The 20,224-nt window shown below is 38.9% G+C and overlaps 3 protein-coding genes across 3 annotated transcripts; all 3 read right to left on the bottom strand.

Moving 5' to 3' along the window:
* Positions 1 to 2,114: 2,114 nt before the first annotated feature.
* On the bottom strand, positions 2,115 to 3,077 carry LOC128491725 (olfactory receptor 1009-like). The gene has a single exon (XM_053464039.1). The coding sequence runs from the start codon at positions 3,075 to 3,077 to the stop codon at positions 2,115 to 2,117; it is 963 nt and encodes a 320-aa protein (XP_053320014.1).
* Positions 3,078 to 9,057: 5,980 nt separating this feature from the next.
* On the bottom strand, positions 9,058 to 11,056 carry LOC128491724 (olfactory receptor 6N2-like). Its single transcript, XM_053464038.1, has 2 exons — positions 11,029 to 11,056; positions 9,058 to 9,842 (listed from the first exon to the last, which is right to left on the bottom strand). The coding sequence occupies exons 1-2, from the start codon at positions 11,054 to 11,056 to the stop codon at positions 9,058 to 9,060; spliced, it is 813 nt and encodes a 270-aa protein (XP_053320013.1).
* A 3,236-nt stretch (positions 11,057 to 14,292) lies between these two features.
* On the bottom strand, positions 14,293 to 15,451 carry LOC128491723 (olfactory receptor 5L1-like). The gene is made up of 2 exons (XM_053464036.1): positions 14,737 to 15,451; positions 14,293 to 14,324 (listed from the first exon to the last, which is right to left on the bottom strand). Exons 1-2 carry the CDS (start codon positions 15,449 to 15,451, stop codon positions 14,293 to 14,295), a joined length of 747 nt encoding a protein of 248 aa, XP_053320011.1.
* Positions 15,452 to 20,224: the final 4,773 nt, after the last annotated feature.

The following is a 20,224-nucleotide window of genomic DNA, read 5'->3' as shown; positions in this document are numbered from 1 at the left end:
TCGCCCGTTCCTGTCTTCTCTTCGGGCGAATATTCGTGGACATTCTTCGTGTTTGTTTTTTCTTCGTTTTTTCCGGTTAAGGGGTTGATACGGGGTTAACGCAGCTCTGGTGCCAGGAGTTTAAATGTACGTATGAGCAACTCTATTGGTCGTCAGCAGGGGGCTTGTCTGCCATTGGTTGATGGCAGACGAGCCCCCTGCTGGCGACCAATAGGGTTGCTCGTACAGACTGTTAAACTCCTGGTGCCGTATCTTACCCTGCAGATCCCACTGGCCTCCCTGTTCTATTAGTTAAATGTCCGTACAAGCGACCAATAAAGTCGCTCGTACGGACATTTAACTGATATAAGAGGGAGACCAGTGGGATCTGCCGGGTAAGTTGCAGCATTGGGGTTAACTTTTTAACTTTTATTAGGGGTTAAGTTTTTTTTCCGCTTGCACGGCCCTTTAACCTACGGATTTCCGCTCCCGTTATCTAACGCAGCATCGAAGGGGTTAACGGGAGCAGAAATCCATAGGTTCGCTGTCAGGGGTTACAACTTACAAAGGCCGTGCGAGTGAGCCTATTGGTTGATGCCAGAGGAGGTCCCTGTAGGCGACCAATAGGCTAATTCGCACTGCCCTGTAACCCGTGACGGCGAACCTGCGGATTTCCACTTCCGTGAACTGCCGCGATGCCGTGATGCCAAGATAAGTTAGAAGGGGGGGGGAATGGTAGACGAAGACGAAGACGATCACGAAGATCTTCGTGGTGTGTGTCTTCGTCTTCGCCTACGTCTTACCGCCGCTGTCTTCTCTTTGGCGTGTCTTCGGAACGAAAACGCACTCTTTGTGTTCGTTTTCATGTTCGCCCGAAGACGAATGCACAAGTCTAGAGAGCATACCATGATGCCCCACCAACACCTGAGGTTCCAGCAACCACGCTCAGCCAGGAACCTCCACCAACACTTAAACACCGATAACTATAACACCAGATACCACCCCTGGTAACCTGGGAAGCTACAGCCACAAGCCCATTCCTTGACCCCTGAAGCCTGATGGGCTGCCCCACACAAAAAGAAAATGGCCACCAGCAACAGCTAGGTTAAAAAAAGATGACATCTAAATTACTGAGATAACGAAGCCCAGACATTGCTAGACATATATGATAACTGAGGGTCTAGTTGTAGTAGGGTTGAATGACTAAGCTCAATGAAAATAGCAGCATTTATTTTTCCTAACAGGCATATAGCCCTCTGAATCTACCTTTTTCATACAGCAATGTCTACAGGTTTATGGGAGATCCTAGCCTCCTCAGTGAGACTGAATAAATATTTTTTTTAAAAAAAAGGACACTTTTCCACTAGGTAGGCACTTTCCATAAACCATATTACCTGGGTATTGCAGCTAAACATGAATGTCATGGAAGCCTCCATGACTTGGGGGGTGCCTGGAGGCTGTGTTTCCCATGATAGACGGTGGACCCCTGGATTCCATTACTTCCAGCAGGTGACAGTGGACACTATTTGCAGTACAATATCTGGTTCCCTTGCTTGGATTTATGGAGTTGCTGTCAGAGCTCTTGTGCATGAATGAGAAGTGAGAAAAAAAATCCAAATTAAAGCAGTGAGTGGTGGAAAGGAGAGGAAAAACCAGAATAAATAGAAAGTATTTAAAGACTATTTATTATTAAACATGAATTATTTTTTCTTTGCGGCTGGATGTTCAGTAAAGAAATATTGAGCATAAAAAGAGCAGTCTGTCTTTAATAAATATAGCAGGTTAAATTCAATGGACTTCATCAAAGCCTCTCTCTATTATATGTACATAACGTACCTAAAGGCAGTACTTAAAGGCAGTAACATAATTGTATTAATATTCATAAGTAGGTAAAGAAATATGACTATGGGGACATTATTTTGAACTAGCGAAAGATCAGCACACACCCAGCAAACACTTTTTTTTTAAAAAAACACCTATTTGAGGCATAAATAATAGGGATTCCGTCACACTAGACAGTTATACTGTTTATTGCTTGGATCATCGCTACGCCAGATACCCCAATTTTGGCAAGTCCTATCTAATGTCTTACCAAGGAGCTGAGACAAGCAATTGAAAGTCTTTTCTGGACACCATTATATATATTTTTTGAATGCAAGTTTTGTTATTGTCGTTTTAATCTGCTCATTCCGTAGACTGTATATAACAGGATTTAACAGTGGCGACACAATAGTGTAACACACAGAAACCATTTTTTGTAAACCTAAGTACTGTTCTTTAGATGGAATCACATAGTTAAACACCAACGTCCCGTAATACATACAGACCACGGTCAGGTGGGAGCTGCAGGTGGAGAAGGCTTTTTGTCTTCCAGTTGAGGTTGAGATCCGGAGGATGGCGACAATGATGTTTATATAAGTTACAGAGATAAAAATTAATGGCAGAAATAATATTGGGATTGAGCCTATAGCAACAACTATTTCATTAGCTGATGTGTCTGAGCATGAAAGTCTAAGAAGTGGAGGAAGGTCACAATAAAAATGGTTAATTATATTTGACCCACAAAATATCATCTTCTGCAAAAGAACAATATGTGATAAAACAATAAGTACTCCACATGCCCAAGAGGAACTTACAAGAAGAATACAAAGTCTAAGGTCCATAATGGAGGAATAACGCAATGGGTTACAGATGGCCAAATATCGATCGTAGGACATCGCAGTGAGGAGGAGACACTCATTGGCTCCAGATGCAGAAAACAAACAAAACTGAATAAAGCATCCAGACAGAGAAATAGAACTTCCTTCCCTCAATATAATGTGGAGCATTTCAGGTACGATGGTTGTGGAGAGAAGAATGTCATTAAAAGACAGGTGGCTGAGGAAGAAGTACATCGGAGCCTTGATATGGTGACTTAAGGAGATCAGTAATATGACTGTGAAATTAGCAGATAATGTTAAAATAAAACTTATAAGAAACAAAATAAACAGTAGAATTTTAATGTTGTGGATGTTCTGAAATCCCAGAATCCAAAATTCCTTGATTGTTGTCTGGTTTGTAACGTGCTCCAAGATGCTTTCATATAAAAATAAATGCATGATGAAAAATTATATCTGAAAACCGAAAATAACAATTGTTGTTATTCGTTGACAGTAGCAGGCCGTGATATCACTGGAATCAGATTGTGACAAATTCTATTTGTAATGGATTTTTTTTCCGCAGAGATCTTATACAATCAGGTAGGGGGTCTATAAAACGCCTATGTAGCTGAGCCTGGAGACTAAATCCAAAAAATGTAAAGAAAAGTCTGATAAGCGTAGACTGCCGATGGACAGCATTCAGGAAGTGATTTGGTTTGGAGCAAAGACTTGTTTTACCTGCTTTGTTAAATCACACATTGCGTACACTTCATGTACATCGTAGAGCATGTAGACAAACATAGTTCCAGCATCTGAAGGCTTAGTGAATTCAATTTTACAAATGAGGATTATATCCAGTGTCCAGACTAGTGGTCTCATTTTAACATTGGAATACCAGCTTTCTGTTAAATAAACCTACATGCAAAAGAACATATTATATGACCAAAGTCCGAAGCAAATAAAAGGATTGTTGAAATTACCCATTAAAAAATAAAAAAAAATCAGGATTCAACAGACAAGGTTCCCCCTTCTGAGCCAATATTTACTTTGCAAATTGATTTTAATTTAGAGATGTGAACGTTTTGAATAATGATCTTACCTGCCTCCTGCTGAAATATGTTTAAAGTCTGTGTATCTGTGCTGTGAATATATTTATACCTTTTCTAGATACACGCAGGAACCGCGAGGTGCCTTCTGCAGCTGGAAACCAGGGATGGGTATTCAATGGAGAGTTTCAAGGAAGGACCCTTGTGTATACGATGCCCAAGGAACGGATTTCAGAATTTAAGAAGACATATAAATTAGTTATACTGTAATAACAAATTCAAATTTCATATAGATGTTAAAGTTTTATTAAAAAAAAAATATTAAAAATGTTGAGTCTCTATGAAAGTAGCCTGCATGGCTTCAGCAACCTTCTCATGACACATGGCTAGCTAGTATATGAGTATGGTCTAAGAATTCATACCCCCATGGTTGTTTTAAGCATTCATGTTGAATTTATTATTATGTGCATTCAAATTTGTACATTTCAAATAATCTGAATAATGAGAAGGGCACCCAATGAAACAAAATTAAAAATGAACAGCAAAACTTATTAAAAACATTCATTCATTTGTCCAGTTTTGGCACCATTACAACCCGTTCTGGTGCTTTTTCATGAGGGAAAGAGGGAAGGGACCATGTGTAGGAGGGTACATATAAATCATAGGTAGGAGTGGCCTCATTTATGATTATGACTCTGATTGATTGGTCCAATAGCCTATGGTTTTTTCTTTAACTTTTAAATACTCTGGCCAATCAGAATTTCCAAATATATATGTGGGCTGACACCCTTTTTAACTTGTCTTTAACAGCACAATGGTGGCAATTATAAATCAGAAAATATTTGTGAGCAAACAAGTCATTGTTATAGCAGCAGATCTACATTTGGGTCAGAAGAAAGTGACAAAGAAGAGGGCAACCCTTGCAGCAGAAGTTGGTCTTGCTCTGCTTTGTGCATTAGTGGAAAAGTATATGGTCATCCACAATCTTGATGATGGTGACCTGGATTTTGATTATTAGCCAAAGGAGAAGAAGATGTCAAGCAACACAGTATTTCCTCTGTTAGATGTGTTATCCCTTTACATCCCTGGACAATCTGAATGTATCTGCCTGTCAGTGTGTGCCCTGCTTCTGCTGTGACTTAATCTCCTTCTTTGCTCTGTGGGATTAATTCTTGTTTTTTTTTCTTCTAATATTGGGGTATTCAGTCTTCTACCATGTGGTGTGATATGTCTGTCTGCCCATACCTGCCCTGTGCTCTGCCCTGCCTACGTTGCTTTTTGAATGCTTTGTGACCAAGGCTGTTTTAAAATGTTTGTGGTGCTTATGTTTAGCTGTGATTTACTTTTCTCTCTCATTTAGTGTATCCATACAAGTTATACATTGTTCGTTCAACACAAGAAGAGCTTTCTCTATAATATATCATCTAATTTTATAGAAAAAAAATATGATGAAAAAATATAAAAAAGCATTTTTTCTCACTTTTATTTGAAACATTTTTTACTCATCTACAAAGCTAATCAAAAAATTAATAAATAGATTCTGATATTTGTCCTGGGCATGGAAATTTTTTAATGTTATAGGGCAGGGGCGTCCAACATGCGGCCCGCGGGCCAAATGCGGCCCGCCTGAGATCGGCAGCCAGAATCACAAGAGCCCTGCTGCTTACTTGTGGGAGGGTCTATTCTCTTCTCCAGTCCTGCTTCCTCTGTGGGGAGAACAAGGGAGGCCGCACCCCCTGCTGAAGTCTGTGATCGGCATCGAGAGCTGTAGAGCAGGTAAGGGGGTGGGGGAGGTTGTGTGAATGAGTATGTCAGATTGAGGGAATGAATCTGTGAATGAATGAACTTGTGTGTGTGTGATAGCATGGATGTGTTAGTGCTGGAACCTAGGCATAATGGGACTGTGATTGCTCTTAGCAATCACACTCCTATCATGCCAAGTCAGCCAGTACATGCTGAAACCTGGCTAGCTGCCCCCCTTGTGTATTGATGCTGCCAGAAGTATGGGGTCTGCACTTACAGCCACCCTGTACCAGCATGTATTGGCTGACTTGGGATGATAGGAGTGTGATTGCTAACAGCAATCACAGTCCCATCATGCCTAGGTTCCAGCATTAACTGGTTGCCTGGGTATAAAAAGAGTGTGTTTGCTGTAAGCAATCACACTCCTATCATGCCAAGTCAGCCAGTACATGCTGAAACCTGGCTAGCTGCCCCCCTTGTGTATTGATGCTACCAGCAGTATGGGGTCTGCACTTACAGCCACCCTGAACCAGCATGTACTGGCTGACTTGGGATGATAGGAGTGTGATTGCTAACAGCTAACAGCAATCTGCTAACAGCAATCACAGTCCCATCATGCCTAGGTTCCAGCATTCACTGGTTGCCTGGGTATAAAAGAGTGTGTTTGCTGTTAGCAATCACACTCCTATCATGCCAAGTCATATTGTTGATTTTTTTTTGTCCAATTGTGGTGTGTTACTTTTAATAAAAGCATTTTTACACACTAAAATTGGACAAAAAATACAATGCCCAGCCAACCAGTACATGCTGGAATCTGGGTATGCCTGATATTGCTGTTAACAATCACAATATATAATTTTTTCGTACAATTTTGGTGTGTAACTTACTTTTATTAAAATTGTGGGGGGGTCACTTTCAGTTTCGGCTAAGTGAACCCTGAATTTTCGGTTTTGGTCCAGAATTTTCATTTTAGTGCATCCCTAAAATAAATATAACTATTTTATTTTTACTTATCCAGAATCCTGAATTTGTAGTCACAAAACTTTCTAGGCCCAGAAATCAGTGAGAGGAAAAGTAAAAGTGTTGTGTCATTTACTTTATTTTAATCTGCATACTTTATTAAAGGCCATATTTTCTCACAGTGAAAAATGAGTGCGGCCCTCGCACGTATACAATTCTGATGAAGTGGCTCACTGCAGAAAAAACTTGGACACCCCTGTTATAGGGCAAAAATTTTTTTTTTTTATCTGGTAACCCTGTCCCCATGTCCTATTTGGGACATCTTTGAATCCAGCCAATTCAATTTACCCCATCAAACCTTTTATTTTTGAAAACTAGACACCGTAGAATATTTCACATGCTGGCATTTTAACACTTTCCATGCACTAATTCTACTACTAGCGTAGTAATGCTTCGATATCAAGGCATTCAGCAACCCCAAAATCTACAGCAGGGGCCCTGTGTGATTGCTTTTCGGATTGTCAACATGCACCATATTAAATATGGCTTCCGCTGCCTATTTAAAAGAAGTAAGGAGGCAATCAATGATCACTTTCTAAGCTTAAACAGTCTTGCTGAAATGCCTCAATATTGATGCATTCAGCAACACCGAAAACCCACCACCGGGTGCACTCTGTTCCATAGAGAGAGACTTTGCCTCTCGTAAGATGGCGACGCCCATTAAAAAATAAACACGTTCTCAAGAAAGTCGCTCCAGACCCTCCTGAGAACTCTGAGCTCCCCTATGAAGGTTGAATACAGGTACAGCTTTCAACCATGCAAGTCAACGGAGCAATAGAGCCCAGCATGCTAATCATAATGTGATTAGTAAAATAAATAAAAAAATAAAAATAGTTAAAAAATGAATAAAAATGTGGTAACATTGAAATATAATTTCCCACTGAACACAAAATTTCCCCATTCCAACAAAATGTAAAAAAAATAAAAAAACATACGTAAAAAAAGTTTAAATACCATTTAAATGCCCATGGTGTTTTAATTTTTTTTTTTAAGAACCATAATTCGATGGGGCTACTTGAATATGCCTGATTCAAAGATGTCCCACATAGGACATGGGCACAGACTGACCAGATGTTGAAAATGCAAAAAATGCACACTTCCCAATTGGTGCCCTTTAGCCCCCAGACACCCAAACAAACCCACGCATGGGTGATATAACTGTACTCAGGAGATGTGCAATGTGTGTTAAAAAACCCAAAATACTACCACAAACTTTGACAAAAGGCTAATGGTAAAATTAGTGCATGAAAAGTATTAAAACACTAGCATTTGAAATAGTATTTTAAATACCCTGGCATGTCTAGTTTTCAAAAATATATGGTTTGATTGGGGTAAATTGTACTGGCCGGCTTAAAAGAAGTTCCAACTAGGACATGGGGGCAGAATTTTCAATATGTCGAAATTCAAGGTTGAAAAACTGAATGTCCTAAATGTGGCCCTTTATCCCCAACAATCTGACAAACTCGTGAAAAAAGAACTTCCACAAAGTTAGACAGAATTAGTGGATGGAAAGAGTTAAAATACTAGTATTTAAAATACCCTGGAGTGTCTAGTTATCAAACATATATGGTTTGATGGGGTTAAGTTAAACTGACTGGCTTCAAAGATGTCCCAAATAGAACATGGGGCAGTATGACCAGATCTGGAAAATAAGGAAATATGTCATATGCTTGTATGTATTGTCCTATAACTTGCAAAAAAGCAATAAAAAACATAAAAAACTGGGTATTTCTAAACTCAGAACAAATATTAGAATCTATTGAGCGGGTTTTTCATTAGCGTTTGTAGATGAGAAAAATATTTTTCAAATAAAATTAAGGAAAAATCTTTTTTTTCTCCATTTTTCACCATGTTTTATATTTCTTATAGTAAGTTATATGATATGATCAAAATAATGGCAGCTAAAGAAAGCCCTTAAGAAAGTAGCAAAATACAACTCCTGTGGCTACAGTAAATGAGGAAGAAGAGCATGGTCACCGCAGAAATGTCAAAAAATAAAAACAGCCCTATTTTTCTCTCCCTCGAGTGCTATTTTGGTGAATTTCTAAGTCGGACTTTTAATTTGCAACTGTTCTCAGTTCAGTGAATAGATGCGCCCAAGAAATCAGTTCTAGACAACAAGAGGCTGCGTTGAAGTTATACGGAAAGGGAGAGAGGGAGTGAGAGGAAAGAGAGGACCTCTTGTGAAGACTTTATTACCAATAGGGAAAGTCCAGATTTGTAATATTTATTTTGTATTTACTTTGATAAGCCATTTGTCAATTCTGAAAATAATTTCCATTTTCTCATTCATTTCACATGTACTTAAGCCTAAAACCTAAACTGAGATATCACATGACCTACACATGTATATTTATGTAAACATCTCATACTAGGTCTGTAGGGCTATTGTGTTAATTCATAACAATAGCTGCTCCTTTTTTTTTTTTTTTGCTAGAGAGATAAAAATAAACACAATAAGCAGATTTATCAAATCACATCTATATTATGTTAATTATGCCTCTGTTAAATGTATTATATTTTATTAATATTCACAGGTAAGGAAAGAAACATGGCTGGTCATATGTAAATTGATTACTCTATTTTGAGCTAGGAGTCCATAGTTGGTCATCTTTCATCATACATAGTTTTTAATTTATGTAATTTTTCTGGAAGATATGTTTTGTTATTGTCCTTTTAATCTCTTCATTCCTTACACTGTATATAAGAGGATTTAATAGCGGGGTCACAATAGAGTAACAAACAGAAATCATTTTTTGTAACCCTAAGTAATGTCCTTCAGATGGAATCACATAGTTAAACACCAAGGTCCCATAATACATACAGACCACGGTCAGGTGGGAGCTGCAGGTGGAGAAGGCTTTTTGTCTTCCAGCTGATGTAGAGATCCGGAGGATGGCGACAATGATGTTTATATAAGACATAGAAATAAAAATAAAAGGTAGAAATACAATAGGGATAGAGTTAAAAACACTTACTGTTTCACTCACTGATATGTCTGAACAGGACAGTTTGAGAAGTGGAAGAAGGTCACAATAAAAATGGTTAATTGAATTTGACCCACAAAATGTCATCTTGTGCAGAAGAACAATATGTGGTAAAGCAATAAGTACTCCACAGACCCAACACAAAGTTGCAAGAAGAATGCAAAGTTTGAGGTCCATGATGGAGGAATAACGCAATGGGTTACAGATGGCCAAATATCGGTCATATGACATCACGGTGAGGAGCAAACACTCATTAGAAGATGAAGCAGAGAAAAAGTAGAATTGGGTGAAGCAGCCAGGCTTGGACATAACATTGCCTTCTTTCAATATAATCTGGAGCATTTTAGGTTCAATGGTGGTGGAGAGAAGGATGTCGTTGAGGGACAGGTGGCTGAGAAAGAAATACATCGGAGTATTGATATGTTCACCTATGGAGACAAATAATATGATTGTGAAATTAGCAGATAATGTTAAAATGTAGATTATTAGGAACAGAAGAAAGAGGATTATTTTAGTGCTGTGAATGTTCTCAAATCCAAGAATCCAGAATTCATTGATTGTTGTCTTGTTCATTGGATTCTCTGAGGTGTTTTCATGTAAAAACGAATGCATGAATATTATCTGAAACAAACAAAAAAGGAATTGTTATTTGCTGAAAGTAGCAGGGTATATCTTTGAACAAAAGGTTTAAAATAATATGTCAACAAATCAAAATGGTTAATTAAAGAATATGTAATATATCAATTACTTTCGAAAAAAAAGAAATCATAAAAAGCAAAAAAAGATATTTTATCATACAAAACTTATTTCATCCCCTTTAATTTATCCCGCAATGTGTCGCAGGGCGTGTAGAGAAATACAGCCGGCAGACCGATGGCCCCATTTTACTTTCCACACATGATTGAGAATCAAACTATACACAAACTATATAAAATATTTAATTTTCGAATGTGAGAATCAGACAAAAGCATTTTTGAAATTTATGATATCACATTAAAAAGATTCATGATTTATCTTTTCTCCTTCTGAGCCAATACTTAGAAAATTGAGATAAAAACCATAACGAGTAATGAACTTACCTGCCTCCTGCTGATGGATTTTAAATGCATTAAGTCTGTCTATGTGCGCTGTGAATATATTTATACCTTTTCAAGATATTCTGTAGGAGGTCACTAGGGATGGATATTCTACAGAGGTTTTCAGGGAAGGACCCTTGCGTAGACAATGAACAAAGGGACAAATTGCATCATTTCAGAGGCAATTTCAATTTGTTAGAATCTATAAACATATATCACATCACATTTAGAAGGTTTTTTTTGCTAGGGGATGAAGCCAGTATGTTCTGATATATGAATATATGTTTGTACATAGTACTATATTGGGTGTATAGAGCGCTCAACAACTCTGCACCCCCTTACATATATATCCTAACCAAATAAACCCCTACCCGCCCCCCTTTGCTCCTCTCATGACCTGCGGCTACCTTCTACCATTGCTACCTCTTCCCACTCCCGTATTCAGGATTTCACCCACGCCTGTGGAATTCCCTTCCCCGTTCCGTCAGACTTTCTACGTCATATGCAACTTTCAAAACCTCTCTGAAAATCCACTCACAGCATTCCTTTCTAGTACTCCCAACCATCATCATAATCAAGCCATCTGAATAATCAAGAGCTTCAACACATCATCGGAACCAGATCAACTCATCCCCATCCAAGCAGTCCTCTCCTATTGTCTCACTCCCCTCAACCACCGACTAGATTGTAAACTCGCAGGAGCAGGGCCCTCTTCTCCTTTGCACCAGTTTGTTATTATATATGTTTCTAAATTGTTCTACTGGCTGTAACAGCGCTGCGGAATCTGCCGGCGCTTTATAAATAAATGTAATTTAATGTAATGTAATGGTTGTACCCTTACACTACCACCCAGTGGCGACTTTAGGTATTGCAGCATGTTTCTATTAACTTCCTGTTTCTCTACCAGTACTGTTTCATTTTAGTTTTTATACTACCGTATTTGCTCGATTATAAGACGACCCTGATTATAAGACGACCCCCCAAATCTTAATATTAATTTAGGAAAAAAAAGAAAAAGCCTGAATATAAGACAACCCTATAGGAAAAATGTTTTACCAGTAAATGTTAATTCATTTAACCACTTTTTTTAATAAAAGGTATGCTTGAGAAAAATATTTTGGTTTTATTTCCTTCTATTTTCCAACCTGCCCCCCAGTTATGCACATCTGCCCCAGAAGTGCCTTATACCCCCTATATGCCACTGTGCCCCATGATATGCCTTTTAACCCTCTAAATGCCACAGTGCCCCATTATATGCCTTTTAACCCTATATGCCACTGTGCCCCATGATATGCCTTTTAACCCTATATGCCACTCTGGCACTTAGAGGGTTAAAAAGCATATTATGGGGAAGAGTGGCATATAGGGAGGTTTAAGGCATTTCAGGAGGCAGAGTGGCATTAAAGGGGTTAAAAGGCATTTCACAGAGCACTCTGCCTCCAGAAATGCCTTACACCCCCCATTTAACACTCCCCCTCCCTCCTCCAAACTTACCGGTGCTTCTGAGTTGGGGGGGGCGCATAACACAGGAGGGTCCAGGTCCCCTGCATCTGAGCCCCAGGTGCTTAGTCCGGGCAGCATGTAGAGCTCCACGCGAATCGCGTAGAGCTCTACACGCAGCCCGGACTAAGCACCGGGGACTCAGAAGCACCGGTAAGTTGGGGGGGTTAACACAGGAGGATCCAGGTCCTCTGCATCGCTGCGGGGGATCTGGATCTTAGTCTCATAATCAGACCTATTTGAGGTCTGATTATAAGACGACCCTGATTATAAGACGAGGGGTATTTTTCAGGACATCTTTGAATCCAGCCAATTCAATTTACCCCATCACACCTTATATTTTTGAAAACTAGACACCATAGAATATTTCAAATGCTGGCATTTTAACACCTTCCATGCACTAATTCTACTACCAAGGTAGTAATGCTTTGATGTCAAGGCATTCAGCAACCCCAAAATCTACAGCAGGGGCCCTGTGTGATTGCTTTTCGGATTGTCAACGTGCACCATGTTAAATATGGCTTCCACCTCCTATTTAAAAGAAGTAAGGAGGCAATCAATTATCGCTTTCTAAGCTTAAACGCTCTTGCTGAAGTGCCTCTATATCGATGCATTTAGCAACACCGAAAACCCACCACCGGGCGCACTCTGTTCCATAGTGAGAGACTTTGCCTCTCGTAAAATGGTGACGCCCATAAAAAAATAAACAAGTTCTCAAGAAAGTCTCTCCAAACCCTCCTGAGGACTCTGAGCTCCCAATGAAGGTTGAACAGGTACAGCTTTCAACCATGCAAGTCAATAGAGCCCAGCATGCTAATCATAATGTGATTAGTAAAATAAATAAAAAAATGTAAAAAATAAAAATAGTTAAAAAATGAATAAAAATGTGGTAACATTGAAATATAATTTCCCACTGAACAATCCAGTTCCGACAAATTGTAAAAAAAAATCCAAAAACATCCGTAAAAAAAGTTGAAATGCCCTTTAAATGCCCTTTTAATGCCCATGGTGGTTTTTTTTTGTTTTTTTTAAAAACATAATTCGATGGGGCTACCCGAATATGCCGGGTTCAAAGATGTCCCAAACAGGACATGGGCACAGACTGACCAGATGTTGAAATTGCAAAAAAATGCACACTTGCCAATTGGTGCCCTTCAGCCCCCGGACAACCAAACAAACCCATGCATGGGTGATATAACTGTACTCAGGAGATGTACAATGTGTGTTAAAAAACAGAAAATACTACGACAAACTTTGACAAAAGGCTAATGGTAAAATTAGTTCATGAAAAGTATTAAAATACTAGCATTTCAAATGCATTTTAAATACCCTGGCATGTCTAGTTTTCAAAAAATATATGGTTTGATTGGGGTAAATTGTACTGGCCGGCTTGAAAGAAGTTCCAACTAGGACATGGGGGCATAATTTTCAACATGTCGAAATTCAAAGTTGAAAAACTGAATGTCCTAAATGTGGCCCTTTATCCCCAACAACCTGAAAAACTCGTGAAAAAAGAACTACCACAACGTTTGACAGAATTAGTGGATGGAAATAGTTAAAATACTAGTATTTAAAAAAACATGGAGTGTCTAATTATCAAACATATATGGTTTGATGGGGTTAAGTTAAACTGACTGGCTTCAAATATGTCCCAAATAGAACATGGGGCAGTATGACCAGATCTGGAAAATAAGGAAATATGCAATATGCTTGTACTTATTATCCTATAACTTGCACACAAAAAAACCATGAAAAAACGGGTATTTCAAAATTGTTACTGTACTGTTTTATATTTCTTATAGTAAGTTGTATGATATGATCAAAATAATGGCAACTAAAGAAAGTCCTTCAGAAAGTAGCAAAATACAACTCCTGTGGCTACAGTAAATGAGAAAGAAGAACATGATCACCGCAGAAATGTCAAAAAATAAAAACAGCCCTATTTTTCTCTCCCTCGAGTGCTATTTTGGTGAATTTGTAAGTCGGACATTTAATTTGCAACTGTTCTCAGTTTAGTGAATAGATGCGCCGAAGAAATCAGTTTTGACAACAAGAGGCTGCGCTGAAGTTATACGGAAAGGGAGAGAGGGAGTTAGAGGAAAGAGAGGACCTCTTGTGAAGACTTTATTACTAAAAATATTTTTTATTTACTTTGATAAGCCATTTGTCAATTCTGAAAATAATTTCCATTTTCTCATTCATTTCACATGTACTTAAGCCTAAAACCTAAACTGAGATATCACATGACCTACACGTGTATATTTATGTAAACATCTCATACTAGGTCTGTAGGGCTATTGTGTTAACTCATAACAATAGCTGCTACTTTTTTTGCTAGAGAGACAAAAATAAACACAATAAGCAGATTTATCTAATCATATCTATATTATGTTAATTATGCCTCTGTTAAATGTATTATATTTTATTAATATTCACAGGTAAGGAAAGAAACATGGCTGGTCATATGTAAATTGATTACTCTATTTTGAGCTAGGAGTCCATAGTTGGTCATCTTTCATCATACATAGTTTTTAATTTATGTCATTTTTCTGGAAGATATGTTTTGTTATTGTCCTCTTAATCTCTTCATTCCTTACACTGTATATAAGAGGATTTAATAGCGGGGTCACAATAGAGTAACAAACAGAAATCATTTTTTGTAACCCTAAGTAATGTCCTTCAGATGGAATCACATAGTTAAACACCAAGGTCCCATAATACATACAGACCACGGTCAGGTGGGAGCTGCAGGTGGAGAAGGCTTTTTGTCTTCCAGCTGATGTAGAGATCCGGAGGATGGCGACAATGATGTTTATATAAGACATAGAAATAAAAATAAAAGGTAGAAATACTAAAGGGATAGATTCAAAAACACTTACTGTTTTACTAACTGATATGTCTGAACAGGAAAGTCTGAGAAGTGGAGGAAGGTCACAATAAAAATGGTTAATTGTATTTGACTCACAAAATGTCATCTTGTACAAAAGAACAATATGTGGGAAAGCAAACACTAAACCACATACCCAAGAAAAAGTTGCAAGAAGAACACAAAGCTTGAGGTCCATGATGGAGGAATAACGCAATGGGTTACAGATGGCCAAATATCGATCGTAGGACATCACGGTGAGGAGGAGACATTCGTTAACAATTGGCACAGAGAAAAAGTATAATTGGGTGAAGCAGCCAGCTCGGGATATAGAACTCCCTTCTCTCAATATAACCTGCAGCATTTCAGGTACAATGGTTGTGGAGAGAAGGAGGTCGTTGAGAGACAGGTGGCTGAGGAAGAAGTACATCGGGGAATTCATATGGTGACTTATGGAGACAAACGATATGATTGTGAAATTAGCAAATAATGTTAACATGTAAATTATTAGAAACAGAAGAAAAAGCATGATTTTAAGGCCGTGTATATTCTCAAATCCCAGAAGCCAGAACTCATCAATTGTTGTCTTGTTCATAAGATTCTCTAAGATGTTTTTTATGTAAAAAATGAATGCATGAATATTATCTGAAACAAACAAACAAAAAAGGAATTGTTATTTGCTGAAATTAGCCGGGTAGATCATTGACCAAATATGGCCTAAAATAAATAATATGTCAACAAATAATATGTGTTCTAATGTATATGTAAAATATCAATTATTTTCGAAAGCCCGGTGTTCAGTGAAAAAAAAATTAATTATAAAAACGACAAAAATAAATAATTTTATCACACAAACTTATTTCATCTCCTGTAATTTATCCCGCCATGTGTCACAGGCCGGCAGACCGATGGCCCCATTTCAACGCATGATTGAGGCTATCTCCTTCTGTTACACAAATTTAAATATTTGATTTTCAAATGTGAGAATCAGACAAAAACATTTTTTTAAATTAACCAGGCTGTAATATGATATCACATTAAAAAGATTCATGATTTATCTTTTCTCCTTCTGAGCCAATACTTAGAAATTTCAAATAAAAACCATAAAGATTCTGAGTAATGAACTCACCTGCCTCCTGCTGATGAATTTTAAATGCATTAAGTCTGTCTATGTGCGCTGTGAATATATTTATACCTTTTCAAGATATTCTGTAGGAGGTCACTAGGGATGGATATTCTACAGAGGTTTTCAGGGAACCCTTGTGTAGACAATGAACAAAGGGACAAATTGCATCATTTCAGAGGCTAGAATTTATAAAAATAATCACATCACATTGAGAAGTTTGTTGCTAGGAGATGAAGACAGTGCGTTCTGATATCTGTATATATGTTTATGTTTGTACATAGTTCTATATTGGGTTGTACCCTTACACTACCACCCAGTGGAGAAATGATGTATTGCAGCATGTTTCTATTAACCTGTTTCTGTACCAGTACTGTTTCGTGTTTGTTTTATACTATTCCCTGTTTTATACTATTCCCTGTATGCAAGTCTGCATAGAGATCACAGTGTGAACGGTGCAGGGGATCGCAGGTAGGAGAGTGAGAAACCATGTTTCTCACTCTTCTCACGTGCTTAAGAAACGGAAAAAAAAAGTTTAAGTGATTTTTTTTTACAATACAAATATCACTAAAAAATACAATAAATAATAAAAAAAGAAAAAAAATAAAGCAAGCTAAGTTATGTCATTGTGATTACAAACATGTTCAAGAGGTCCCTAAGAGGACTTCTTACCATACCCCACTGATATCAGTGCAATTTAAAAAAAATACAAAACAATTACAAAAAATACAAAAAATAATCAAAAAATATAAAAACAATAATATTAAGAAAAAAAACCCTTACATCTCATTGCCCTAACACAACATCTAAAAGGTATAACCCTCCTGCCCCCGTTCAAGAGCCTAAATACTAGACTTGTGCATTCATCTTTGGGGGAACATGAAAACGAACATGAAGAGTGTTCGTTCCGAAGACACGCCGAAGAGAAGACAGCGGCGATAAAACGTAGGCGAAGACGAAGACACAAACCACGAAGATCTTCGTGATCGTCTTCGTCTACCATTCTCCCCCCTCTTCTAACTTACCTTGTCATCGCGGCATCGCGGCAGTTCCTGGAAGTGCAAATCCGCAGGTTCGCCGTCACGGGTTACAAAGGCAGTGCGAATGAGCCTATTGGTCGCCTACAGGAACCTCCTCTGGCATCAACCAATTGGTTGATGCCAGAGGAAGACCCTGCAAGCGACCAATAGGCTCACTCGCACGGCCCCTTAACCCTTTAAAAAAAAAGTTAACCCCTAATAAAAGTTAACCCCACTGCTGCAACTTACCCGGGCGATCCCACTGGTCTCCCTGTTCTATCAGTTAAATGTCCGTACAAGCGACTTTATTGGTCGCTCGTACGGACATTTAACTGATAGAACAGGGAGGCCAGTGGGATCTGCAGGGTAAGTTGCAGCATTGAGGTTTTAAAAGTCTGTACGAACGACCAACAGAGTCGCTCGTGCAGACTTTTAAAACCTCAATGCTGCAACTTACCCGGCACATCCCACTGGTCTCCCTCCCTGTTCAATTAGTTAAATGTCCGTACGAGCGACTTTATTGGAGTTTAACAGTCTGTACGAGCGACCCTATTGGTCGCCAGCAGGGGGCTCGTCTGCCATCAACCAATGGCAGACGAGCCCCCTGCTGATGACCAATAGAGTTGTTCATACGTACATTTAAACTCCTGGCGCAGCTGCTGCGGTACGCGTTAACCCCGTATTAACCCCTTAACCGGAAAAAAAAAACGAATATTCGCCCGAAGATAAGACAGGAACGGGCGAATATTCGCGGAATACGAAGATTTTTTTTTTTTATGAAGACGAGCATGAAGACAAAGACGAAGAGCCCCTGGTGCCCAAGTCTACTAAATACTCCTGATAAGATTGTCTGGGCTGTCTGCTTTACAGAAATATATACTTTTGTGGGTATTTTTGGTTTATTTGTTTGAAATTAGAGTTGCAATCCCATCATACCTAATGTAAAAATTCTATGGCTTTGTTAAAAATATTGTACACCTTATAGTATGTTGCCTATGAGTGCTGGGAAAGTCTGGAAATTCTATATAAATGAGGTATTTCTGAAATCAGGACACCTGAATTGATAAATCTGGATGGAATTTGCACTTTACCTAATTTTGCGAGGATTCAGAGAGGGAAATATATACCGTATTGGCTCGGATATAGGCCACCCCCGTATATAGGCCGCACCCTAAAAGTTTGGTGCTTTTTTAAAGAAAAAGTTTTTTTCTTTAAAAAAGCACCAAAAAACATGCTGCCACTCTGTCCTCTCCCCCCCGAGATATGCTGCCACTGTCCTCCCTCCCCGAGATATGCTGCCACTCTGTCCCCCCCCCCGAGATTTGCTGCCACTCTGTCCTCTCCCCCCCGAGATATACTGCCACTCTGTCCTCCCCCCCCGAGATATGCTGCCACTCTGTCCCCCCCCCGAGATATGCTGCCACTCTGTCCTCCCCCCCCCCGACTTACCAGAGCAGACTCCCGGGTTTCTTACGGGGCCGGAAGGGGACATCTATGCACATCGTGTATACAACTCCGGAAGTTGTATACGCGTATTGCGTAGATGTCTTCCGCTGGCCCTGCAAGACACCCGGGAGTCTGCCCTGGTAAGTCGGGGGGGGGTTAAAATGCATCGTGGTGACGGTGAACGTCCGTGCGGTGCGCTTAGACAACCTCCCGTCCCGGTACTCCCCCGTGGAAAGTGCCGGCAGGGGAGGCTGTCTGAGCGTATCAGACAGTAGGATGCAGGTCCCCTGCACCGCTGCGGGGGATCTGTATCCTAACCGCGCTGCCTGCCCGGCGCCCGGGACTGCATGTCCCGGGCGTCGGGCGCTAGACCCCGAATATAGGCCGTACCCCCACTTTAAAGACTTAAAGTGGGGGGAAAAAGTGTGGCCTATATTCGGGCCGATACGGTATATAAAATAAAAAAATTCAAAAATTCGATTTTTTGCTAGTTTTTACTAAATTCCTCATCCTAAATTTTCATCGAATTATCTAACTATGGTATCAAACGAAAGCTCTATCTCTCCTTGAAAAAACAATATATAGTTTACATGGGTACACTATTCACAGGAAAGGGGAATAAACGCTAAACCGACATACCCCAAAAATGGCAAAATTGCTCCGGGCTTTGAGGTACCAAAAACCCCTGGGATTGACGGGGTTAATACATACAGGCACATCAGGAGATGAGAATGAACTTGGATCCATAAAATTGGAAAAATCTAATTTATTTTGAACTGTATTTTTGCTGTATTAACATCACCATTCGGCTCTTAAAGGCACTTGACTAAATCTACATTACAATTACAAAAATGTACTAAGGCACCAAATTATGTCAGATATTTTATCATAGAAAACATGTATTCCATATATTCTGTATTTTACATGAACACAAAATGGAGTCAGAGCCATTTTATTTTACTTAATCATGTAGTGATTATTTCTTTTTGTCCTTGTTCTCTCTATAATTGAGAACAAAGAAGTATTCATGTATATAGATGTTTCAGTAAGTATGATACAATTAATATCATCTTCCATGAGAAAGTTAAGGAGTAGACGCTGCATATCCTTGGGAACGTGAATTCGTATGGGGGATACATGGTAAGACTACCAAGTCCTGAGTTACTATCTAGGAGGTAACACCTGGTGATAAGGGTGACCAAGGATAAATTCCAAACACATATGTAATGGTTTTAAGTTAATTCTTAGACCAGAGCGTCTCTCACAGGTAAAGTAAGAAATTACAATGGTGTAAATATGAGTAGAAATCCTAATTTTAATGGGTAAAACCCACTGTTATGATTGGAGAATTCCAATCAAGAGGTGGAGGCTATGATAATAAGCCCTGTCTTTAAAAGCTAAGGTTTTTAATAATTAAGGACTCTCACCTAAGAAACGGACCTTAAAAGAACTGACCCTGTGATAGATAGACCCGGACGGGCTGATTCACCAAATAAACCGCAGAGAATTGGAATTTTAAGATCCTGACACCATATTTCACTCTTGGAGTTACTTTGAGTTCTAACCTAAAGTGATATTCTTTCCATTCAATTTCTTGCCACTGAACCTGGATTAATTTCTACAAGGACCAGTTGGATCACAGCAACAAGTGGTGGTAAATATAATCGTTTTATTATTCTGAATAGAGATGAATTTTGTCTTCTTCATATAGAATTCCCTGTTTCTGGGAAATAATATATGGCATTATTGTATATGGCGGCTTGTGAGACTGCAGCTTATA

This window comes from Spea bombifrons, chromosome 4, assembly GCF_027358695.1.
Source record: "Spea bombifrons isolate aSpeBom1 chromosome 4, aSpeBom1.2.pri, whole genome shotgun sequence".
NCBI classification, from domain to species: Eukaryota; Metazoa; Chordata; class Amphibia; order Anura; family Pelobatidae; genus Spea; species Spea bombifrons.
This window is presented reverse-complemented; position numbering and strand designations above follow the sequence as displayed.